The sequence below is a fragment of the Ochlerotatus camptorhynchus genome, unplaced genomic scaffold, assembly GCF_037179485.1.
Source record: "Ochlerotatus camptorhynchus isolate MF236.1 unplaced genomic scaffold, CSIRO-AGI_Acam_v1.1 ptg000428l, whole genome shotgun sequence".
In the NCBI taxonomy this organism is placed as follows: domain Eukaryota; kingdom Metazoa; phylum Arthropoda; class Insecta; order Diptera; family Culicidae; genus Ochlerotatus; species Ochlerotatus camptorhynchus.
The window spans coordinates 1799154-1826173 of NW_027040914.1; the positions used below are offsets into that span (position 1 = coordinate 1799154).

At 39.1% G+C, this 27020-nt stretch overlaps 3 protein-coding genes across 3 annotated transcripts; 2 read left to right on the forward strand and 1 right to left on the reverse strand.

The window, feature by feature from the left end:
- Positions 1-4762: 4762 nt before the first annotated feature.
- Positions 4763-6326, reverse strand: DCTN2-p50 (dynactin subunit 2). The gene is made up of 3 exons (XM_065234013.1): positions 6188-6326; positions 5195-6113; positions 4763-5137 (listed from the first exon to the last, which is right to left on the reverse strand). Exons 1-3 carry the CDS (start codon positions 6221-6223, stop codon positions 4950-4952), a joined length of 1143 nt encoding a protein of 380 aa, XP_065090085.1. The 5' UTR covers positions 6224-6326; the 3' UTR covers positions 4763-4949.
- Positions 6327-7629: 1303 nt separating this feature from the next.
- On the forward strand, positions 7630-17758 carry LOC135711230 (uncharacterized). The gene is made up of 5 exons (XM_065234014.1): positions 7630-7913; positions 7988-8720; positions 15048-16786; positions 16853-17055; positions 17225-17758. The coding sequence occupies exons 1-5, from the start codon at positions 7777-7779 to the stop codon at positions 17329-17331; spliced, it is 2919 nt and encodes a 972-aa protein (XP_065090086.1). The 5' UTR covers positions 7630-7776; the 3' UTR covers positions 17332-17758.
- Positions 17759-23714: 5956 nt separating this feature from the next.
- RpL27 (ribosomal protein L27) lies at positions 23715-25032 on the forward strand. The gene is made up of 3 exons (XM_065234023.1): positions 23715-23813; positions 24182-24403; positions 24752-25032. The coding sequence occupies exons 2-3, from the start codon at positions 24185-24187 to the stop codon at positions 24941-24943; spliced, it is 411 nt and encodes a 136-aa protein (XP_065090095.1). The 5' UTR covers positions 23715-23813; positions 24182-24184; the 3' UTR covers positions 24944-25032.
- The last annotated feature ends 1988 nt before the right edge of the window (positions 25033-27020 follow it).

Sequence of the window (27020 nt, forward strand, 5' to 3'; positions counted from 1 at the left end):
AAAGACTACAAAACTGACGACAACTTTTGACAGGAGACTTGCACTGGTATAGTGTCTTTGGAGCAAATATGTATTTTAAAATTAACTATAATCGTTCTGAACATAGGGGAATTTACGTATTCTCGTCAATCTAAGCAGTGTCCACACTTCTATTAGCATTTTCTCAGCGTCACGCACATATATGACGTGTCTGTTGGTTTACATTCATCTGCTGCTTGCTTCTCTATCCATTTTAATCGACAGAATTCTTCAAAACTGTTTGAAAGCGTTTTTACAACGCTCCAAACTTCTCAGGTGAGTGTGACTATTGTCGGCAGCCTCGTTTTCTTCGGCAACCTTCCCATTAGAACTGCGTGTTAACCAGCTGTTCTATTATCGGCAACTTGAAATCAACCCCATTTTAGAGTACGTATGCTTCATTTGAATAAAAATCTGCCATAACAGGACTGCTCAGACGTACACATACAATCAGATTGAAGCTGAAAGACTAAAGAATCGTTTGGATGCATTCAGGGAAGTGTGTTGATGGGAAAACATAGTGAAATTAACGTTTAAATTTTGTTTGCCGAAAACAGTCAATGGGTGCCGAAGCCGACATTTACCCTAGTAGGCCAAAAAAGTGATATTTAAATAAAATATGACAGAAAATCTGATTTTCGGCTTTTGTTTTTTTAAATGGTTTATATCTCCAAATATAAAAGAGATAGACAAAAACGATGTTCAAAAAAGTTTTCTAGTTTTTTATAGTTCACAACTTTGTAGAACATTTAATTTCTCTATCTATTGAAATAAAAAAGTTAGAGGCCAAATTACGTTGCTGGTAGAATTTGGCGTTTAGGACACTTTTGCAACCAACGCGAATAAAGCTCACAAGAAAATGTTTAGAAGACGTCAATACGCTATCTCTAATATTTTTCGAGTTATTAATTTATTCCACCTAATTTTGCTTCCTGGACCACTGTGCATTGGTGGAAAAATGGCAGCACAGCGAACAAAAAAATAATCGATTAGTTGTAAATCGAATTATTAAAAGATGGGACATCTCTGATTTTGGTGTGATTGTTTTGATAAAAATGAGCGCAAAATTTCATCTCTACCGAGGGGGCAGCAAAATCACAAAATTACCTTGAATACGGGGGGTATTCATTGGATGAAAGGGACCGTGAAAGAGGACACTAAAATAGAAAGTTTTTCTTCCGACAGTTTCATCTTAGTATTCATCTTTGGTTTCATCTTAAGCCTGGTACGCAGCTGAAAAGAAAACGGAAAAGTAATTTTTGAGGAATATTCCCAAAAGTAAATTTGACAGCTATAGGGAGGTGTCTTTTGCTAAATTTTGAGATCATAGGTGTCGCCTAATTTTAAAATCAACAATTATCAATTTTTATGTTGTTAAAATGCATCCAAAACATCATTTTTACAACAAACGTTAAAATTACCTAACGGAATAATTGGTCAGACCATTATTCCGCAAGGAAAATGAAATTGCATTCAGAATGCGCCACCTTCATATCGATCACGATACTAATGTAATCGATCTTTCCTTTACCGATTTCTTTTGAACTGCGTACTGGGTCAAGAAATGCTTATTAAAAGAAATTTCTTTAGCATTCCGTGTCCTATCCCGTAGCACGTAAAAACGTCATTACTTTTCAGCTGCGTACCAGGCTTTAGTATTTATCTTTGGTTATATCCTAGAAGGCGTTGACTACATCGTGTGAATCACATTAAGGATCTGGGAGTCATTTTAGATTGTCAACTCACATACAGCCAGCATATCTCGTACGTGATCGACAAGACATCCAGAACGCTCGGCTTAATTTTAGGATAGCTAAAAGTTTCACGGACATCTACTGTTTGAAGTCGCTTTACTGCTCCCTCGTCCGGCTGGTGTACGCATACTGCTGCCCTGTATGGAATCCCAATTACCCAAACAGTGTACAAAGAGTAGAGTCTATTCAACGACGATTCAACTGGTTCTGGGACGTTAACGTTGAAACGCGAGCACTCCGTAACAACGCAATGCTGAAGATACCTTTTCGTCGTACAAACTATAGTTCGTATGGTGCTATCAATGGGCTACAAAGGGTTTTCAATTGTGTTGCTTCCTTATTTGATTTTCACTTGGCACGCGAGACGCTGCGTCAGAGATTCCGTGATATACATTTAAGAATTAGGAATCAAGTTGGACTTCACGGCCTTTGCAGCTTGTTACTTTTTGACTATATTGTATTTCCTATAGTAATGCTTAATCCATCATTAGGGCTAAACCCAGTCTGTTGATGTAGGACCAAATAAACAAATTATGGAGGAACTGCTGAATAAGCTTGCACCTATCACCACGCGAAGAAATCCTGTGGAGTTTTCTTAATGCAACTATGGAGATCATGTTAGAGGTAACTTTTTTCTCAATGTGTGGTCTACGAGCCGTTTTGAAGGCTGGGAAGGATTCATCTCCAAGGGTAGATGGTGTACTGTACTCTGTTATTGCAAATCTCCCGTTCATTGGGTTTTGAACATCGCTGAAAATCTACAATGAAGCTTTCGAAAATGGAAATATCCCAAAAGATTAGAAGGTATTCCAAATTGTCGCCATTCCAAAACCAAACCATCAATTAGATAGTGTCTCTTCTATTCGTCCGAATGCTTTGGCATCTTGTTTCCGTAAGATCTATGAAATACTTATCAAAGAAAATTTTGAGTGGCATATGGAGAGGAAAAGTGCGGTTTTCGCCAAGGTAAAGGTACAGTGGAGTAAACATCATTGCGGAAGATTTCCTGGGCGCATTACATCAACGGGAACATGTTCTCGTTTGTAGCATAGAAATTAAAAGTCCTTACGATAATGTGGACATCAATTGTCTGATCAACGAGATGAAATTGATTTATGTAAATGAATGCTTGGTTAAGGCGGTATACAGTCTATTCCAAGAGAAAGGGTCCTTTTTTATTTCGTTGTGAACCACACGATAGCCTGTTTTCAAGACTCGCTATTATATAGTTGCTCTTTGTTCGTTGCTAGCAGTTCGGTGCCTTTTGTTGCTACGGTGCAAGATGTGTGAAGTAAAAAACACCATCAAGTTTAGCTTCAGCCATTGTGATGCCAAACCAAACATCGGAGAGATAGTAAATTTCGCCAAAGCACTCGACGCGGATCCGGCTGAAATGGAAGCTGTTTATCGCATTGGTGAGGAAAGGGGAGTCTTCATGAAGTTCATATCAGAGGAAGCGATGCTCCATGCTCTGACATTTAATTCGGAGGATTTAATCTTCCATTATGCGAATGGAACGACGGCAAAGGTACGCATGTCGCATGCTGGTGAATTCATTCAATATGTGCGTGTGTATGACTTGCCACCAGAGGTACCCGACAACGAGCTGGATAAAGTACTGGGGAAATATGGGAAAATTAAACGCATGATCCGGGAGAAATTTCCAACTGATCTGTGTTTTGAGGTATATACAGGGATACGCGGTGTATATATGGATGTGAAGAAGGAAATCCCCACGTCATTACATTTCTTCAATCGCAAAGGAAATATTTTTTATGATGGCAACAAAGATAAATGTTTTCTGTGCAAGGCGGACGGACACCGGAAGCTTTCCTGTCCCAAGCTGAAGGCTCGGAAGGAACCGGAGAAGCAACTGAAGGAAAAAGGAAAGCAAAGTGAAAGAAAACAAAACAGCAGCAGTACGTATGCTGGTGTAGTGGTGGAAGGTGCGTCGTTTGTCATTAGCGATCAGGAAACGGACACGGGGTTGGAGATGTTGAATGAAGATAACGAAATGGACGTGACTACCCCGACGACCGACGAGAGTAGTGGAGAGCATGCAACGGAAAACGATGTTCAGAAACAGCAGCAGCGATCACGATTCGGGTTCAATGAAAATGAGGAACAAATTCGGGAAAGAAAGAAGTTGCGTGCACGGGAGAAAATCGCTTTGTCGCCACTTCGATCGCCACCCAGAAAAATCATATGATAAAATATATTTGTATATATTTTTTTTGTATTTTGAGTACCATAATTGGTATTCTATGTTACTCGGCTCCGCTAAGTTATTTTTATAACATTTGAGCCTGCCAAATAAACAAAATGGAAAAAAGAGAAAGGGTTTGCAGGAACCACGAACGGTCAGGAAAAACTGTACCGGACTACGTGGAAAGGACTTCCGCAAGGTTCACCCTTGAGTTCTATTTGCTTCAACATCTTCATTACCAGGCTTGTGAACAACATTCCGAGAGGTATTATAAAAGCGGATTACGCGGACGACTTAACCATTGCTCTTCGTGGAAAGGTCCTTGGAGAGGAGACTCATGTGAAATACTTCAATCTGGACTAGACGGACTGGTACAAGGAATCTCGAAGCTAGGGCTAAAAATTTCAACCTCTAAATGCAGCACTATGGTCGTCGCTAGGAGTTTATCGGAATTTTGAAAGAATTATCTATCTAATTGAAAGTAGAAATCATCAGAAGTCATCAAAACAAAACATCTCGTTTCTCTAATTGACAAAAATGTTACATACGACCCAATCAAAAAGGACTCCAGAATTGTTTCATTATGCGAAGTGGACTGAATTCCTATAGTATATGTAGTATACTACACATCCGGTGCATCACATCTTTGCATCTTCACACAAACCCTTGTTTTCTCAGTACTTGATTTTATGGTTTTCCTCTTGAGGAGGCAATGTTCGGGAACAAACAAACAAAAATCGTATAGGCCACGTCATCAAATGAAAATACTTTAAACCTGTCCAAATTCTTCATAGTGGTACTTTCTTGCGTTAAATAGATAGATATATTCTAACCTCAGCTGCTCATTTGCCAACCGGGTGGTGATTACACATAATTTTGAATATTAATAAATAAGCGAATGTTTTAGATCTAGTAGTAAAAGCAAAACTCGATATTACCCTTCGGTGACGCAACTGGGAATGATCAAAGATTCACTTCACCTTCTCCTGAAGCGCCTTCATACGTTCCTCCAGCTTATTTACTTCCTTGTTGACGTTTTCGAGATTTTGAGCAAACGCTTCCTGCACTCCCGTAAGCAGAGCCTTGTTCGAACCAACGCCGTTCAAAATGGTTGCCTGAGTTGTCTCCAATTCTGCAAATAATTTTCCGAAATTGGTAGCTAAAAAAAAGATTAAAAGTTAGTCCGGAGTTTCCTAATAATAATATCCCATCTTACCGTATTTGTGCAACGACTCCAGCGTCTGCATTCGGTGCAACATGTCGGGTAAAATCTGTACTATCGGTTCGGTAGTTTTCGCAATTTCGTACAGTTCCAGAATCTTTTGTTCCCGATTAGCATCCTGTCCAGTAGCTGCCGACTTCTCGTTGATGGCATTCATCTTTGTCACCAAGTTATTCAGTCTCGCTTCAATCAGATCTAGCTGCTGCGGTTGCAGTAAAGCTGCCTTCGCTGAAATGGACTGTACGGCTTCGATTAAGTTACCTGCCCCGGCCGAGCCAGCTAGCCGACTAATTTTCTCTGGCTTAGCGCCAACAGCGACCTCCAGTTCATGAAGGCGATGTTCCAGCTCGGCAATCCTGGAACTATACACCAAGTCGGTTGCCGTCTTGATCGGATCAGCTCCACCCGACTTCTTGTATTCCTCAATTTTAGTCAACAACTTTTTCGCTTCGGCTTCCGCTCCCACGGCCACAGTTTCACTTCCAATCGCTTGTTCCAATTTCAAACTTTCCAAAACTTTCTTTGCCGTTCCGACCACTTCGAACACCGCCTCGTAGGAAGCCTTTTCCTCCTTGCTCTTGCTAGCGTCGGCCTGAGAAGCCGTAATCTCTTCCATCAGTTCGTTCATTTCGCACTGCAGACGCAAACACTTCTGGATAGGCGTTTCCTTTTCCCCTTCGCCAGCCAAATCCCATTCGGTCCGGGCATCGTAGCCGATGCGAATTTTCTTCCCAATCCGATCGCTGAAATCCACATCCCCGGTCAGATACTTTCCCTTGAACTTATTGTACGAATCCTTGGTGGAAATGTGAAGTCGCTCGATGCTTTCATTGGAGGGTTCTTCTTCGTAGAAATCGGACGTTTCCGACTCCAGTACATCCGGTGTCTCGTACACATCCGGCTGGTCGTGAGCCTAAAAGGAAGAAAATTCAGAGTGAAAGTCCCGTTTGTTGTTGGTGGTTGCTCTCAAAACTAGTATGCACTTACAATGTACGGTAGAAATTGAAACTTTGGATCAGCCATCGCAGTCGTTCACTATTGTTTCGCTATTGATAACACGGATTAGAAGCACTAAATTCAAGATTTTAGCCGAAAATTTACGAAAAATACGATGACATCACCCAGAAAAAGCTAAAATTTTACAATAAAAACAATAACCCAAAACGTCAAACAACGGTACCGTAAAAATAATTATATCAAATTTCGGTAAATTGATTCCACTGGTATAAAATGTATAAAAACCGAGGGGGATTGGAAAGCCCAACGGAAGTGGCTTCTCGAACAAAATTTGCCATAGGGGCAATATATCTACAGTAACTGAACTGTTCAGTGAAATTTTCGATTCTTTACAGCGCTGCCATTTATACAGATTTATCTGTATAATACAGATTTTTTAATCTTAATACAGACCCGATACAGAATACAGATTTATCACAGATTTTTAAATTACAATACAGATTTATACAGATTTTTATAAAATGCTTGAGAAAAAAAAATCTATATCAAAATAAGTTATCAAGCAGTTCTCACTTATATCAATATATGTTATAATTTTGATATTCTTCGCATATCTTTTAGCTCTCATTTTTGTTCTGTTAGCCATCAACTACATCAAAATGAAATCAATTTGAGTTATCAGGAATAATGCAAACAACATAATTCTTGTTTTCATTTTGTTCTCACCCTCTGCTCGGGAACCTATCAAATTTCCATCGACAATTAATCATGTTATGGTGTTTTTGACAGCATTCACAACCAGAGAACCAACCGCTTTCGGATGCATATGGAGCTAGTAGTAAACGGTTTGAGATTGTATGGGGATTTACAGTATTAATTGAATATTTCCAATATATTTATGTATGTATGTTAAATACAAGAAAAGTGCCCGAGCACATTAAAATGGTACAAATACAAGTTCTCGTAAACATTTTACTTGCATTAAAAATGTATTTCGTACGAAATTGCGGATTTTCTGATATTCTCCATACTGCAAAAATGATTTTACCAGCACTGGCGGGGCGACATCTCTCGACTTTTCGGTGTAACTACCACACAAATGATGTAATTAATTGTATTCATCTATATTAAAAATATCAAATAGTAATGAACTCGTGCACTTTTTTGCATTTAAAACTGCTTATCAGGAAGATAATGAATAGAAACTAAAATCTCCATACATTTTCAAACGGCTTCATATCACTCTTATAAATAAGTACGGACGATATCACAAATGGCGCAATTATATCCCGTATGGTTAGTACGATAGCCCGAATAGGTGGTTAAGAACTTTTTATGGTTATTTTGTATGCACTGTATTTGTAAAACAACAAAACATGATTAATTAAGAAAAAAATCGTCAATACAGAAAATACAGATTTTTTAATAGAGTGGATACAGATTTTTTTATAAAACCACCTGGCAGCTCTGAATGCGATTCAGTTCGGTTTGCCTCCTGCCTCTTTTAAACACTGTGCGTGGTTACTGTTGTTCGTAATTTTATTTAATAACGTCACGAGAACTTTTCAGTTTGGAAATTTATAAATAGAAAGTTGAACAAGAAAGAAATCAAATCAAGCATGAATAGCTTGAAAAAGTGCGGATATTGCCAACAACCGGCTGACTTGTTGTGCAGTCGTTGCCTTGAGATGTACTGTTCCGTCGAGTGCCAGATTCGGGACTGGTCGGAACACAAGAAAATTTGCTTCCCCATTCCGTGAGTAGCTTTAACCTGGCTTTAACTATAGGTACTGCTTTATTTTTATGCACTAAAATTACGCTTCTCTGTAGCAAATTGCATCGAAATGATAGTTATTTGGAAGTTTTGTCCGGTGGCGTAGCGCTATCTCAGAAGAGTTCAGCCACAATCGCACAAGCATCGAATCATAATCTGAACAACAATGCACGTTCTTTGAAACCATTGCGTAAACCAAACTTCCCGGGACCTGGGGAGGTATTATCGGTGGAACATGCTGCGCCGGTTTTGCTCCCTGATGAAAAAAAGAAACCAGAAGCTAACTCACCTGAGAAGACCCCCAACATCACCATCACGATGAATAGCGAAAAGCGGATGGCGAAAATGTCGATCGATGATAATCCGGAAAGGAGCGTGATTAATTACCATAAGCCAGCGGAGTCGGAAGAGGAAAAGCCTCAACCGTTGTCAACGTTGCAGCTGGAAATAGTCCAGAATCATCTCGAAAATCACAAGAAGATGATGGACAAGGCAGGACAGATAGCTTCGGCTAGCAAGCAGCGTGAAACGTGGATGCTGCATTTTCCGCTGGAGAAGACAGACGGGGAGGTATTCGAGGTTGTCGTCCAGTACGTTGTGCCAGATCAACCAAACCGATGCTGGGTCATTTCGGCTGACCACGAAACCCAGTGCGATAAGCTGCTGCGTGATATCAACGGACAGGTTAATCCAAACGGAGAACCGGTTAAATTTGACGTTATCCAGGTGAATGATATATGTACGGCTCCGTATGTGGGCGCCTACTATCGTGCGGTGATTTTGGAAAAGGTAAGATGTTAGTTAAGGGACCATGCACTTATTACGTAAGATTTTTCTTGGGATTTTTCTATCCCAGCTCCCCCTTCGTAAGATCTTACATCGATCATTAACATGTGCTGTATTCTTGGTGTGATTTCATGATTTCGTAAAATATTAAGTATACCTAAGTACCCGGGGATTTCAAAGATTATAGGCCGGCGCACAATGGATAAGTTTACAGGTTTTTTGACAGTTAGCCCATGCATTATCTGTAAAAAAAAAAAACCCCAGAAACTTATGCATTGTGCGCCAGCCTTATGAATCGATTAAGGAACTTTCACCTCACGAAACGAAAATCAATTATCTTATTCATGTGTTTCATTTATACATTTATGCCAAAACATCAGCCAACATTCCATAGGGTTTTTGATCTTATTTCCGTCCTACTAAGCACAACCCGCGCTTTACCTCTCTTTTCTGAAAGAAATTTAAAATGGAATATTTCTGCCAAAGATGACTTGCAAATTTATTCACCTTTCCATACGTACCGTTGGATTTAATAAAGAGTCACAAATTGATGAGATATTGTCTAAAATCTAACACTGCTTCTTGATTCTAAATTCGTTCTACGAGTTTCAATTCCGTCCTAACGCATTGAAACGCCATTAGATTTTCTTTGTCCTACGGATAAACGTAGAAAAAGGGGATTCGCTAGGAGCGCTTCTTTTGTTTTGAGAACAATGAGCGTAAATATTCATACAATACGCTCTAACAGGGTTTATATTGTAGCTAATGAACTAGCGCATCGGAAAAAACCTATTATTGATTTGTGCACGATGAAATCATTGATATTATTGATCTTTTCTGATCGATAGAACGGAAATGGGCGATTACGACGAAGTAGCGCTCTACCCTAAGACAAACCATATAGGTCCTATAAGAATGCATAACAGGTATTGTGACCGCTTATACATTTCATTTGACACATGATTGAGCGATTGTACGACTTTTCCCCGAAAACCAGTCCCCCGAAAACACTTTCCCGAAAGCTATTGCCCCGAATGTAACTTTTCCCCGAAATACAATTCCCCGAATGGAACAGTTCCCAGAAAATAATTTCCCCGAATGTACCATTTCCCCGAATCTGCGAATCTTCGCTGGTTAACTACTTGTATCGAACAATACCACAATAAACATATTAATGTGCGTCGAATAAAGACAATAGTTTGACTTTCGTTAAAACAAAATGTAAAGGTCAAGCTCCTGAAATTGGTGTAATCCTATTTCAGCAGCTTTTGACCTTTCCATGTAGTTTTAACGAAAGTCAAACTTTTGTCTTTATTCAACACATATTGATTTCTTCGTGCTCCATACAATTTTAGATTCACCCTATAAGGAGTCGCCATGTGACTAATATGCATGGCATAGGGACGCATGATATCTTTTCTTTGTTTGTATGGAGTTTTTTTTTTAACGATCGTACCTATCAAACAAACACACACATTGTATGCAATTAGCTCCATGGATCATACCATATTATACGTCAAAGAATGAACTATGATTCAAAGAAGGAAAATTTCTTGCGACAAGCAAAATTTTCCCTTCTTCGTATCACAGCTCGTTCTTTAACGTTTTGAAGAATAAATATCTAACTAATTTATCAAAGCGATATCTCATTGTAATAAAATTGAAGAACGAGCCGTGATACAAAGAAAGGAAAATGATATCTCTTTGATAAAACCAATTAGATACCCTAATAAAAAATTACCATAAACGAACGATAACCCAAATGATGGAACTATTCCACAAATGGTTTGGATGATACCCAGAACACGTCGTTAAGCAAATTGACCATAACATTTTTATTAGGGTTGTCGCCGCCAAAAGCTACTTTCTTCTCCGGTTAGGGAGAGTCTTTCGCTCCCAGGTCAGACACTGTTTCTCGATTCTAGGAGCTACTTTTTTCCCCGGTTAAGGAGAGAAGTTTTCACTTCTATGCCGAAAGTTCTTTCGGATTCAAAAAAGAGAAGAATCTGGAGTAACCTATGAAACTTGATTTTATTCAACAAAATTGTACAAAGTGATCTTACGACTACGTTTTTTTTTAGCAGTTAAATTATCTTTATTTCTTGTGTTTGTGTGGTTTACATGTATGAATTTTTCAAGTGACACAGATGCGTCTTTTCAACTTTAGTACAGTGAGATTTTAATTATTATTTACAGTTTCTAGTCCTATCAGGCCTATTTTAAAGTATGACCACCTTGGTGGGATTGGTATGATTTGAATTGGAAAAAGGAGTCTACTTATAACTACTATTTACAACTACAACTAACCTACAACTACTATATACAAATTGCTTATCAAAGCATGTTCTGATAAATTACATTTTTGTGCAAATTTAGTCTTAATTTCGTTAATTCTGGAATCTATTTTGGCAATGCCTGCCTCTTCATGTAAATTTGTTATTCTAGTGTCGAAAGGACGATCAAGAACCATCCTCAGCACTCTATTCTGAGCGACCTGAATTTTGTTCCTGTGAGTCTGTGCACATGATTCCCACACCGGAGCTGCGTAGAGGATCGCAGGTGCTATGATTTGTTTGTAGACGGCCAGTTTGTTCACCCTTGAGAGGCGGGATCTGCGGCAAATCAGCGGATACAGACACCTAACCAAGGTAGAACACTTGACTACAGTTTTCTCTACATGCGAACGGAAGAGGAGCTTTTCATCGATCAACATCCCGAGATAGGTTACTTCGGCGGACCACTCAACCCTTGTGCCATCCATGATTACAGTACAAGATGGAGCCGGTTTCAGTTTGGGCGATTGCCGATGGAGGAACATGATCGCTTGTGTTTTGGAGGGATTGATTTTAATTTTCCACGTGGTGGCATAATCAGCAAAGGCGTTAAGGCATCGTTGAAGTTTGTTCGTTATTTCGCGAGGCATCCTTCCTTTGACGGCTATTGCGGTATCATCTGCGCACAGGAAGAACACGCAACCGTCTCCAAGGGGAGGAATGTCGGAAGTATAAATGCTGTAAAGCAAGGGGCCCAGCAGACTGCCTTGCGGCACTCCTGCTGGGATGGAAAACGTGTCGGAAAGACAACCATTCAACGATACCTTAAACGACCTTTGCTGAAGGTAGTTACGGGTGATCTTACGACTACGTGTTGCAATAGCAACTTATAATTATGTAAAACTTTTACTTGGTTCGTCCAGGGTTTTACATATCCCTTTCAATACCGGACTTTTGACCTAATTTTGCCTATTCTATTAGCTAGGATTTCGATCGCCCTTGAAAGGGTAAATTTGTGTTATTTGGATCTTATATACTATGCCCTCTCAGATCTGGGATTTCTCGGGTTATCTTGTAAGTTTATTTCTTTTTGTAACTCAGATCTGATATGGCTCTACAATTATGAATGTGACATTTGTAACGTTTATACATCATAACTATATCCTTCTTTAAGGATAAACAGAGAGGGAAAGCTAAACTTAACCTAGATGCGCAAACATGCCATGCGTGGGCGTGTTTATCCCACTTGAACGCAGAAGCATTCCTAATGTAAATACTGCAGTTAGATTATGTAAAACGAGCTCTCGCTTCTTTTGCCCTACTTTTCATTTCATATTCTTGGCCTTGGTATCAACGTCAGCTAGGGCTATGCAAACGAGATGCAACTATGTGGTTATCTTATGGTTTTGGTTTTAAATTAATTGCCTCGCGGTAACAAGGGTAGATATTATGCGATACGTTAAGAAACGAGTTGTGCTACAAAGAAGGAACATTTCTTGAAACAAACAACGATTTTTCTTCTTTGTATAAGGGGTGATGTACAAATTATGTCACGCCCTAAGGAGGGACGTGTACACCGAAAATAGTTTTCATGTAGCTTCCATTGGAAACGCACATGATTTTCATCCATAATCAAAATTAATGGACTTCATCTGAATTTCACATAACATTTATGCGATCACATTAATTTTATATGATTTTTCATATGAATTTCATGGACCTCATAATATTCATGTAATTTTGTGGTGGGATTTGCTGCTATGTGATCACAGGAAAGCTATGTGAAAATCACATGGATTTCATCCATTAGATATGTGATAAATTTTTTGAGTGTAGAAATCTGTGATTGATTAATTTTGCCTCAATTTCGCGTGACATAATTAATGTATGGCCCCTAACGGCTCGTTTTTTAATTTGATTACGATTAGATATCAGTTTTATAAATTAGTAAGATATTTATTCTTCAAATTACGTGAAATTAATGAACGAGCTGTGATACAAAGAAGGGAAAATTATGTTTGTTGCAAGAATTTTTCCTTCTTTTTATCTTAGTTAATTATTTGACGTATAACTTGGTATGTTCCATGGAGCTAATTGCATACAATGTATGTGTGTGTGTGTGTGTGTTGGATAGGTACGAACGTTAAAAAACTCCATACTAATAAATAAAAGATACCATGCATCCCCATGCAATACATGCTATAGTCACTTTGCGACTCCTTATAGGCCGAATCCAAAATTGTATGGAGCAAGAAGAAAACACCATACACCGATTTCAGAAGTGTTTGCACACTTAGATTATTTCACCGAAATCTCAACAGCGAACGTTCGGTAAACAGTTCGGTGATTTTTCACAGATTTCCTATATTTTTTCACAGATATTCGGTGAACAATTACAGGAAATCTGTGAAAAATCACCGAACTGTTTACCGAACGTTCAGCCACAGACAAACAGACATAACACATTGAATATTTCTCACTGTAAAACATCGTCGCTAAAACATTGACGCCATCTGTTGAATACACTGTGATGGGTAGTACGCTGAACAGATGGCGGTAGTGTGCAAACGTCAAACGCAAGGGAATTGACTATGCGCGCCACAGGTGGCGGTGCTACCAACTACGTTACTTTTAAATGGACCGTTTAATGCTTGTTCGATGAACAACTTGCGAGTGTTATGTCTGTTTGTCTGTGGTTCAGCTGTTCAGATTTCGGTAAAGTTTCACAGATTTCGGTGACATAATCTTAGTGTGTGACCTTTACATGTAGTTTTAACGAAAGTCAAACTATTGTCTTAAGCGAACCCCACACGGTAAGAAATATTACAAGTATTGACAATAATATTGATGATGTGAATACAGATATATTGTCAATATCGATGTATTGACGTCAATATAAAATGCATTGACAATACGATTATTGTCAATGCAAACAGTCGTGTAGGGTCCACTTTAATTCGACACACATTGATATGTGTATTGTGGTATTGTTCGAAACAAGTAGTTAACCAGCGAAATATTTGATAAAACTGACACAATTTTCCCTTCTTTACATGAAAGCTCAGTCTTTATGCTCATTACAATCAGCTATCAATTTGATAAACCGCCAAATGTCATAACAAGTCATAACCACAAACTTTATCTAGGGTGTTGAACGACTTTGTTCTGTTTATCAATATTCAGCAGAGATATTTTTCTCAATTTTATATAGATAAGTTGTAACAAACCCAAGGATCATATTTAAATAGATCGCACAGTGTAAATTGTATCTTTCGGGGAACTTGTTCTTTCGGGGAAATAGTTTTCGGGGAATCGTATTTCGGGGATAAAACTTTCGAGGAAAGTGTTTCGGGGAACTGGTTTTCGGGGAAAAGTCGTACAATCGATTGAGCTTCATTAACTTTTTGGAAGGCGTCTGCTTATTAGTTGACTTATACATTTTATGAATAATCAGCACTAGAAATTTTCCAAAAGGTGGAGATTTCTATCCGTGTGGTCGACTTGCAGCAGGGAGATTCATTCCTGCAACCCATCAGCAGTATATAGGTATTTGAGAAAGTTAGCGCTATCAAATGGTGTAGTTAGCCTGCATGGATGTGTTGTGGTGATTTATAAAAAATCCAACCCACTGCACTAAAAAAATCTTACGTTATAGATCTTTCTGCGGATTTCCTCTAAATCTCCCAGTGGACTTCATCTAGATCTTCCTGTGAACTACTTCTAGATGTTTGTGTACTAACTCCAGATCTTCCTGTAGATATCTTTCAGATATATCTGTGGACTTACTCCAGATCGTTCTGCGTCTTTCTTTCAGAGCTTCTTTAGAGTTTCTTCAGATCTTAAATATTCCTTAAAAAAAATCCGGGATCTTAAGAAAAACAAAGCGCAAAATCTTTATAATATTCGTAAAATTCGAATGGTGATCCACCTGATTCTCCACATATTTGGTTGTATCATCCAAATGCAGCGCTCCGGCATTTATTTATGCATCGAACGAGAAGTGGTTTATTCAACGAAAAGAGTTACTACCGTATTAATTAGGTAACTGTCTTTTCAGATTGACTCCGCAAAATCTCTGCTTTCAGTTCGATTGATCGACTACGGAAACGAACTGACACTGCCGGCTTCAGACTTGCGTGCCCCGCTCCCGCTGATGAAGAATCTTCGTGCTTTTGCGTTCCTGATTGAAATTCAAAATCTGAATCGGCCTCTCGAGCTAACCGAAGTAATTCGGATCAGCATCGTTCGTACGGAGAGCGATCGAAAGATCGTGAAAATGAATCTAGCTCCGGTGAGTTTGTTGCATTGGCTTGGCAATTACGAAGAAAATGTCGGAGAGGGTGGAATCGTAGCCATTCTTTCCCCTAGGAAAGCATTAGTGATGCTTTCTTCTACGCCAGTGAAGCCTATCATGAAGTTGTTGTATACTCAGCTGCCCGAAGCAGCAGTCAAGTTCCCTTTGGCTGAGAATGCAAAGATTGGAGATTTGATCTGTGTGGAATTGAGCGATTCCGGCTGGTCGCGAGCATTGATCATCGAACAACACGAAGATAACCGGTTGGTATATACCGTTGACTATGGAACGGTGGAGCTGGTTAAAGTACAGGAAGCCCGCACGTTACCGGAGCTATATAAGCACAAGCCGTGGCTCGTGCTGTACATGGAGATAAATAAGGTGGTTATCAACGAGCAGGACTACTTCAAACGGATATGCTTCACGCCAACCTTTTCGTTCACGTTCGAGCGGCTGGCGTTCAACAAGGTACAGCGAACGATGACGTGTACGATTAAAGACTCTGAAGGGAAGCGTGAGCTAGCGGTAGTAGAGTTTATGGACTTTACATGCGATCTGAAGAAGGTGGGCATCAACAATTGGCAGCATATTCCGCAAGACAAAAGTATTGTGAAGATTTCGTCCGCCTTGGATGTGAGTAGCATTGTGATCTGTCCCAAAGGCAAGCTCAATGTCTTTACTGAGCTATTGCAAACGGTGATGCCGAGCTTGAAACGCTTAACCGCGGTTCCGAATGTAAAGGACATAGTCATTGCTGTGGACGATCTTATGATGCCATATCGGGCAAGAGTGCTTTCTAATGTTTCTGCAACGGAAGTGGAAGTCTTGGATCTCGATAATGGAATCATCAAGAAGACTGCTTTACAAAAGCTGTACGAAACCAATGGGTTCGTGAATAATCTACCCGTGTACACGAGAAAAGTGAACATACTTGATATGAACGCATCCGCGGTCAAAGATCATGGCTGCATTCTTGATCAACTGGATGGCTTCAGATCAGAGAAACGGGAGTTCAGAATGCTGTTCGAAGGCGGATCATACATTTACGGAGTAAAGCTGATCGACATAAGTACAAACCGTTCTCTGGCGACCATCCTGCTGGAGAACCATGATAAAAAACTTCGTGAGGTCGAAGAAGCAGCCAAAAAGAAGCGGGAGCAGGATGAAGAAGCTGCCACTGCTGCTGCCGAAGCCAGAGCCAAACAACAAGCAGAAGCCGCAAGAGCCGAACAAGAACGGAAAGCTCACGAAGAAGACGAGGAGCGTAAAAAGGCGGAAGCAGTTGCGACACCTTCGGTGTTCACTATTAATGATGTGGAAATGGTTTCGTTGCCTGTGGGAAAGAGTGGCATCAAGTTGAGCATACTGGATGACGGTGATCTAGCTCAGGGAGCAGTCACCGTCTGTGAACTGACGGACGAGAACATTAAGCGATACAGTACTCTGATCGAAAAGGTCAACAAGTTAGCTGCCAGATGTGGCGGCGACGGATACTGTCCGAAGTAAGTAGAAACTACTTCATTTTTACCCATAGATTTTAGCATTGTGATATGTATTCCACCTTGCAGATTGGACGAACTGTGCCTAGCCGTATTCGATGATGACAAGCTGTGGTACAGAGCGGTCTGTGTTAAACCCATGCCGGAAAAGAACGTTTTCGTGGTGCAATTTATCGATTATGGAAACGTGGCCCCGGTGAAGCGCGAAACGATTCGCAGTCTACCGAAGGAGCTAACTTTTCCCTGTGTGGCACACACTTGCACCGTTAATAGTAAGTTTGTTAAACTTTAGTTTTCAACCGCAACTTTTCAAACCGACAAATTGACGTTTGAAGTAATATTGTTAACAAAATACTAAGCGTCGATATGAAAAGTTGTGCTTGTGTTTATTTTCACGGTAAAGTTTCAACACCGAAGATATTTTTTATTGTTCCGTTACAGATCACACTAATGTATTGAAAACCATAGCCAAGCAGCAAGCAACGTTGGGTCACGTGGTGGCCCAGGAGATTGTATTTGGAGGAGAAATCTACTCGTTGACGTTTTAACTATCTGATCTTGTTTTATTCCTTACTGAAAAGGAAGCTTTCAGTTTTTTTTGTTACACTTTCTGACTAATGTGATCACGGTACCCATTTAATGTATATTGACCAAACACTGAATAAACTTTTTTTTAATTTTCCATATTCCATTTGGTATTTCTTAAAAGCTATAGTTTACTCATTGATGCACGTTTTAGTATACCATTTGAAGAACTTTTACAAAGAACTTAATTTTTATAGAAAAATTGTTAAACATAGATCAATGGTAATTTTGAGAACAGGTAGGCCCATAGGAAACAGTGTTACTCCAATGTCCAGAATACTTCAAATGCATAAGGTCATCACGTAAAAAATGGGGACAATCAAGCAACATAGCTTCAATAGCAAGTCCAAAGGACCTCCAGTATAAGTCCTGAATTCCAGATACCATCCAGAAGGCATCTTCAGTAAACTTTATTTTTACCAGGATATAAAAAAATAAAAACAAACAAAATCCATAAGCACAAAAGCTTAGTAGAAGTATCACTTCTTAAGTGTATTATCAACCGTGCATGTTATGACAAAGCTGATATAGCATTAGTTTGTTGCTTGAGATTACTAATCAACCATTATCATTTGACACCCTACTTTTTATGCAAAGGAATATTTAATATGGTAAATTGCGGATTCGGCCATACCTAGACCTATATTATCGTCAGGAGGGTAAATGAAGTCCTTGAGCGTCCAAGGACTTATTTAGTGACGGGTGACGGGCGGCATTTTCCCAAATTTTTTTTTTTTTTAATTAACCGGGAAATCCGTTTATGTAAAAAAAATATTCGTGCTAAATCAAGTTAATCATTACAAAATATTGCTAACACTTCTACTAAACTTAACTTAATACTTCAAAAATCAATCTAGAACTCTAGATAGAGCTGAAATTAGGGCGTAACAGCTTTTGTAAACAATGACTTCTATTCATGATTTCCAAGAACTCAAAGCACGCCCACGCAGACCAACATAACCATCGGATTGGGGAAGTGTTTCCCTATCCGATGAGAGGGTTGGTTTGCGTGGGCGAGCCTTGAATTTCTAGAAATCATCGATTGAAGTCATTGTTTACAAAAGCTGTTAGGCCCTAATTCCAGCTCTATCTAGAACTGAGCTTGTCTGTGGTTTCTTGTTGCTAGGTGCGCTGACCGATTTGTCGTGGAATTCAGTGACGGTTGTAGGGACGTGCATAAGTAATTATACGACATCAAAGAAAAAGTCCAGAAGAACTAGATTCAATCCATCAACACACACAATTTTGAAATCAAGTTCCAGCAAAACAAATTGCTGAACAGCTTCCAGCAAAACAGTGTTCTGCTGTATGTTCAGTAATTAGCAATATTTTGCTGGATGCTCAGTAACGTGTGTGAGCTGTCAAACTATCACCCTTCACTTTCCCGCGTATAGAGATTTTCACGTCCGATTGTATTGGTGCGATATGTGAGAGCGTGTTAGTGAATATTCGAGGAAAATACATAACAAATCGATGTCAAACTCATTTTGACAGATCTACTTTCATACATTTTTTAGGTAACCCAGAGGAAAATAATAAACAACTTTACATGGCGTTGCTCCCGCTAGTGTGCGTGCGTGAAACGTCACTAATCTCTATAGAGTTCTCTATCACCGTTAGTATTAGTGAGCAGTTTCACTAATACATGCGTTTTACTGGTTGACAATAAAAAACAAACCGCTGTCAAGGCGAACACTTTGACAGCTGATTTCGTGGTTGAAAATAATAAACAAATCGATTTTACACGGTTACACTAGCTACACAGAAAAACAAAACTACCCACCGCTTGGGTTTTTTAAACTCAAATTTGAGTTATTTGACCTCAGCCCGTTTCATTTTCTCTCGCTATTGTTGTCAAAAATAGAACGAAAGATTCGACTCAACCGTCTAGTTCCGTACGAGAAGCCAAAATTGAGTAATATGCGATATACCCAAATTTAAGTTAATTGAACTTAATTTTGGGTAGAAAAAATTGAAAATAACTTAGCGATGGGTATTTTTTTTTGCCGTGCTTAAATGCAAACTACTTTGAGCCGGTTTACCCAAATTTGGCTTATTGTACGGAACATGGGAGATGAGTGAAAATAACTTAATTTTGGGTTGTTTTGAATTTCTGTGTAGGTTGTATTAGTGAGATCTTGCGTCGAGAAGTCAATTCTGTTTTGCAATTTCAACAGTGCCAGGTAAAAACCAAGGTTGCAAATACCGAAGACAACAATCAAGAAGACTGGCAACTCTTCCATTTTCTCATGAACGCTATACACTGAGGCAAATGGACTTAAGAATTTCATAAAGCTCGACTTATGAACGACACATATGAATTTCATAAGCATCACTTATGAAAGATTTTCGTCTAACATAAAGTAGCTCTTCCAAGCCTTTAGCCATTCCATTTTCGCAAGCGTTGATAAACGAGTGGTTTAGACACAGGACCCGTAATCTCAACGTCCATGGTTCGGTTCCAGTCTGCTACGTTTAATTATTTTTTTGTCGATATTATGAAAACATAAGGCAAATCTATGAAATTCATATCGATTTCTTGTGGCTAAAATTCATAAGTGGTTCTTATGGAATTCTTAAGTTCTTTTGCCTCGGTGTAGAGATTGCTAAAGTGTGATTGTGTCAGTGATTTGTTTTCATCTGGACAAAATTTTCACTATGAAGTTTTTTTTCCCGATGAAAACATTTTGCGTATACGTATACGTGACGTATAGTGTGCATACGATAAACGTCAGCAAGCTCTATGAGACAGGTCCCATCGCGTCATCTGCCGCTCAAAGGTAATTGCTTCGAACGAATTTTATAGCAAGGATTACATCCTTAGACGAAGGGTTTGTGTATTTGCTCATTTTTCTATGCGTTGCTTCCACCTTCACTCAAGCGCAGCGCTACTGTATCTGTCGCTTGGATTCTGGCAAAGTTGCCAGTCTTCTTGATTTGTTGTCTTCGCAAATACTCATTTCAGCAAATTATGAAATAATTAGATGCTACACTCTAAAAAATCTTCACGTCCGCTTTACGTGAAATATCACGTACCTGATCTGTATCCATGCGCTTCGGTCAGAGAGCGTATAGGGCGTCGTTGTGCCAATTTGGTCGTGGCACATTTCGAGTATGAGAGAGTAATTGCAGTTAGAACAAAAGTGCCGCAGATTACCCGAAGTTGCGATAGTGAAGGTATGATCATAGACAAGCAGACATAACACTCTTAAAACGTTCATCAAAATCGTTTTTTAACGGTCAATTTAAATGTTTCTTAGTTGGTAGTACCAACAATCAATACGAAACTAACGATTTTAAATTGGCTCACCACTTTAGTAGCCTATTGGTCCCAAGCAAACGATTAACGTACCCTATTCTAGTTGAAATTCTATTACTACACTATGTTTGTTTTGATTCGCTATGAAAGTTTGACAGATAACATCAGGGGTGTGTGGATTCATGCAGAACATGCAGGGGTGAGCGAAATAGCTTGGGACTGCTTGGGACCGTTGTTCTGGTACTGAGTGAGCCAAAATAATAATGATTTTCTTCGGGACCCAGTGGTCTTAGAGTTACCTCTGTGGTAGTACCATAGAGGTAACTAACTCTACACAGAAAAAAAAGTTGTTGAATATTACATCGAAACTGCTGCAACCAGGTCAATCCATCGGTTGTGTAATATCACATTGTACGATGTACATCGATTTTGCGAACAAAATTACATCAATTGATGTAATATTGTATCTACTTTTTGCTATTACATCATTATTTCATACATCAGCTTGAATTACGTTGATCGATATTACATTTTTTTTGCTGTGTAAGACTAGAAGGTCCCGAAGAAACGAGCTCAACTTTTTGGCTCAGCTCTGGTACTATCTTCGGTCCCAAGCTAACCGATTCACCCCTCGAAACATAGGAAAATCCACTAACCCCTCATTTTATCTGTCAAACTTTCATAGCGAATCAAAACAAACATAGTGTAGTACTAGAATTTCGACTAGAATGGGGTGCGTTGTTCGTTTGCTTGGGACCAATAGGCTAGTCAAGTAGTGAGCCAATTTAAAATCGTTAGCGTCGTAGAGCTGAGAGGAGAGCAGAAGTTTGCATCGCTTAACTCGATTTGTTTACATGTGTCAATTAGGACCTTTTGAAAAGTGACGCAAGAATTGACCATTGCACGGAATGAACTCACAAAAAAAATACGTTTGAGCGGTGCCGTGTTTCTTAAGGCCGGCGCACAATAGATACGTTTTCGGGTTTTTTGACAGATAATGCATGGGCTAACTGTCAAAAAACCTGAAAACGTATCTATTGTGACATGTAAACATGACTTCATTCCGTGCATTGGTCAATATGATAGACAATTCACCAAATGGAACACATACACGAGGGGGACGACTCTATCTACGATGCAGGAAATATTGTGTTTTGCTGTGGCTAGCTGCGCGTACGCTGAGTAGATAGAAAGAAGATTTATCACGATTTTGAAGATTTCCTGCAAAAAAATGATGCGCGATGCAAGTAGATGCGAGAAATAAAAGATGATTTTTCGAAGATTTATTCGCTAGTGTGAGATTTTTTGAGCATCTAGAATTGGGAGCTGCACCGTCTGGTTAACCTCACTTTTGTGACATCTCGCAGTGGTTTGTCTACATGGACTTGGAAAAAAAAAATTAGTAAATGTTTTTTTAAATTTTTTTGAGAGGAATGTTTTTTAAATATGTTCGTCGGATAACATAACTTTTAATTCTTTTTATTTACAAACTCAAATCCACTTGAAACAACTAACAAGCAAAGGTAAACAAACCACCACTGGATGTCAAACTGATGAATGCGGGTTCATCGCGTTCATTCGTGACGTTACCGTGCAGCATCCTATTAGGTTTTGCACCGTCGAGGTTAACCTCAATCTGATGACAGTTCAGTGGTACTGTTTACGTGGACTTAGTCGATTTTTTCTTGGGTAGATTTTCTGGATAACTTTTCAGATTGCAGTGAGATGTAAACCACACTTTTGCAATGTCCACGAGCAACATCCTTTCACCACGCATTTCCTCGACAATTTTCAAGTTAAAATTCGGAAATTTTAAAATATATATTTTTCGAAAAAACGACTAAGTGCTTGTAAACAGTACCACTAAACTGTCAAAAAGGTTCAGCCGATTAACACTGAGTTCATTTATGACGTCACGCTGCAGTACCTAATTAGGTTTTGCACCGTCGGGGTTAACCTCAATCTGATGACAGTTCAGTGGTACTGTTTACGTGGACTTAGTCAATTTTTTCTTGGGTAGATTTTCTCGATAATTTTTCGGACTGCAGTGAGATGTTAACCACACTTCTGCAATGTCCATGAGCAACATCCTTTCTACGCGCTGTTCCTCGACAATTTTCAAGTTGAAATTCGGAAATTTTTAAATATTTTTTTTCGAAAAAACGACTAAGTGCTTGTAAACAGTACCACTGAACTGTCAAAAAGGTTCAGCTGGCTAACACTGAGTTCATTTATGACGTCACGCTGCAGTACCTAATTAGGTTCTGCAGCGTGACGTCACGAATGAACTCAGTGTTAATCGGCTGAACCTTTTTGACAGTTCAGTGGTACTGTTTACAAGCACTTAGTCGTTTTTTCAAAAAAAAAATTCTAAAATTTCCGAATTTTAACTTGAAAATTGTCGAGGAACAGCGCATTGCAAGGATGTTGCTCGTGAACATTGCAGAAATGTGGTTTACATCTCACTGCAGTCTGAAAAATTATCGAGAAAATCCACCCAAGAAAAAATTGGCTAAGTCCACGTAAACAGTACCACTAAACTGTCATCAGATTGAGGTTAACCCCGACGGTGCAAAACCTAATTGAGATTTAGATGTGTCGCCCGAGGGGGCACACAGCCTCAAAACTGTTGGCGAAAGTACACGGTTAGAAAAAAGTACCCAAAATTATGTTCTTTTCACTCATCTCGGCACTATAGTGCAGGAACCCAAAAGTAGGTAAAGCGGGTCAAAGTAATTTTCATTTACTTGTGTGCAGTTCGTATGGAATTTTCCACTGGCTTTTTAACCAAATGTAAGTTAGTTGTACCCAACAGTAGGTAAATATGATTATACTCACCGTTGGGTTCCCACACTTTACTACCCCTGTTGGGTGGTTTTGCTCGTCCGTTTTTGACAACATTAGTAAGAGAAAAGGAGACAAACTAGTCAAAAGTAGGTAAAAGTGAACTGGCCGTTGGGAACTTTTTACTTACCGTGTATAAATCCTTTGCCCTTCCCCTCGTAACAAGTTTTAAAACTCCTCATGAACCACCACGTGGGCTACTGTTCCCGAAATTTTCGAGCCCATCACTTTTATACCAGTTTGCTCGTTTGACACATCGTTCCGAAACGTCAACTCGCTCTGTCCCGTTTTAGTTCTTTTTCCGGTCGGCCATTGGGATCGAAAGTGAACACATTTCACTGAGTGAGTAAATTTTTGCCAAATATTGGCTCCTTTTCTGTGATTGACGGCCGGAAAATGTACGAACTGCTCCCGAAATATTCGGATTTTGTGGAACTAACGAACGGGCGTGGATAACGGTAGCGGTTCTTTGGAAAATGTGTTGGTTTTTGCGTGGTTTGATGAGACGAATTTGCACCACTCACTATGGTGAACGCGCAAGAGTTGACGTTTTGGCAACTCAAACAAACAGTGCACGAAGCGAGAGTGGATTCCTGATTTCCACCTAAGTAGTTCCTTGCGCACATTTTTGGACCGTCCGATCGCTTGTTTCCGGCTTGGAAGAATTTGAAAATTTACGGTTTTGTTGTGTTTTTCTTCGAATTTTTCAGATCATGGGCAAGATTATGAAAACAGGCAAGGTCGTACTCGTCCTCGGGGGACGGTACGCCGGCCGCAAGGCGATCATCCTGAAGACGTTCGATGATGGTACCTCCGACAAGCAGTTCGGACATGCCCTCGTTGCCGGCATCGATCGCTACCCACGACGAGTGACACGCCGCATGAACAAGACCCGCATCCACAAGCGTTCCAAGATAAAGCCTTTCATCAAGGTAAGTGATCATGGTACAGTTTCCCGTGTGGCCGCATGCCTGGTTGCATTTAGATGTGTTATGGAAAATCAGAAGAATTATTAGAATGACTGGATGGTAGGACAGCCGTCTGGTCTGTAGTAGTATGTTAGGTTTGCAAAAGTAAACATTGCACAATGCATTCTACATTTCATCACCAGGGAAATAAGATGCATTATCTAAAGGGAAGAAGCTGTGATAATACAAAATTGCTTCATTATTTCGATTCTTTCTTAAAAATAGTAACTTCTTGACCCAGCTATTTCCTATCATACACACCAACAAAATTCATTACTAAAGCTCTGCGTTTCCCGCTATTGTTTTCCGTAGATGCTGAACTACAACCACCTGATGCCCACTCGCTACAGCGTTCCGGACGTCAGCCTCGACAACAAATATTCCGCTAAGGACCTGAAGGACCCGGCCAAGCGCAAGAAGGCTCGCTTCCAGGTCCGTGTCAAGTTCGAAGAACGTCACAAGTCCGGCAAGAACAAGTGGTTCTTCCAGAAGCTGCGATTCTAAAGCTCCCGCTTGTTTACTTTTAAACGTTAAGTAAGAATGAGTTTCGAAGGAAGAGTGCTGTGTAATAAACGAAAGAAGTAAGGAAAAAATCGGAACGTTGGCTGAATTATGTACCGAAAGAAATATTTCGCAATCGCAGAGACTGGATCCTCCGGGAGGAGTATTTTGACGACGTAAAAGGTGAATAACCTATCTAAATCGAACATTACTACGACGACAAAAACAAAAGTATCTTGGAATTCACCAAAATTAGTTCACGAATGCCTTGACTACAGAGTTAGAACATGTTAATACTGCTCAGTCAGGCCAGTGTGTAAGTCTCGCATGTTTACGACGATCAACCTACTTGCAATATCCTGATCAACTTTTACAGCTATTTCCAGTTAGTAAAAAGTAAGATACACTGAGGGAAGTGGGACCAATGTCTTGTGTGACAGAAATCTTATTAATTTTATCTGATTTCCACTAGACTGTGAAAGTTTGTATGTAAACTTACTTACTAAAGTTACTTTCTTTTTGGCCTGGAAACGCTGTGTAAATTTTTCCTAATGCATTAGAAAGGTGGAAGATGGAAGAAATTATAACAAAAGAAAAACATAAAATTACCATTCAATGTTGATATAAAATGTAATCTTCTATTTGTTTGTATATAACAGAAATAACAGGACTGGTAGCAGCGAGCAGGTCACTATTTGCAAGTCAGTCACTATTTCTTCACTTCACTTAAGTTACTTTTTTACGACTAAACTTAAGAGTAAAGAATTTGCCTTACATCAAAAAAACCTTGATTTGGTATCAAATTTTGTATTAGGAAGATTAACAAGCGATGCGTTGTGGTAGCGTTCCAAACGTGCTTTTATGTGCACTCACACTATGGTAGCATGCTGCCTATCCTAACTGCAGGCAGAAGATGCCTTCTACCGCTAGGTGCGCTAGTGTTCGTCAATCAAAAGTGGAGCCACTTTCTAATCCGAAGTTCCACTTCTGTTGTGTGCCGGTAGCTTTAGCATTTGTCCAAACATCGAGAAAAAATACATGTCGCTGAAAGTTATTTTCTGTAAAATATTTGTATTGTTTTTACGTACTCCCGGAATCAACAATTTTCCAAGTCCAGATTTGAGCTTCCTAATGTATTGGGAAAAATGTAGGGGTAGACGGGGCAAGCTGAAGAGGGTTGTGGATTATTGCAAATTCTAAACAACAAACACTTTTAGATTGCATTTTTCCAGCATTACATTCGCATAAATCTTCTATCATTCACGCAGAGAAATATATTTTAATTTCAAAAATATTCTGTATTGAATTCAAATAAAAAAACCGTTATATAACAGCTAACAATAAATATTGTTGACACCAACAATTTTTTTTATTGAATTCAAAGAAAATATTTTTTTTTATTCTTAAATTATTGACAATTTTTTTTTGAAATAGCGAGACATTTTTTGAAATAACAAATTTTTGTTAGTTGAATCAAGAATTTCTATTCTTTGAATCGAAAATATTAATTTGTTGGCTCAATAATATTCCTTTTTTTATTTCTGATGTTTCCTCATTCAGTTTTAAAAGAACAATGATGCCTTTCAATATATTTTATTTCATTTAAGTATTTAATACATCAATCTTATTATAATACCAAAAATACAGCAAGCAGTTTGGTCGGCGGCTTTCTGCGACGTAGCGGCAGTTGGCTGCAACGGTGCAAGTCATTCCTTTAGAATAGGAAGGCCCTAGAAACGAGAAAAAATGAACATTGAAAAAATATATGATGCACAATATGCCAACATTTCTTATGAGTAAACAATATCAATTAAATTGAATTACCTGAGCTTTTCTGCAGATTCAATCCGTAGATATATTTGATCCGGTCCACCAAAAATGGAACAGGAGTCAGCTCTTCCACTTCACAACGCTCCATAATCAGCAATGTTTCACTGAAAAGAAATTAATGATTAAAGCAATTTTCACCAATTAATTATAATATAGGTACCTATATTATAAAATATAATTTCTATCATTTACAGCCGACCGATAAATCTTTCAAATGCTGATTTAAGACCGAAAAAGGCGATATAATTGG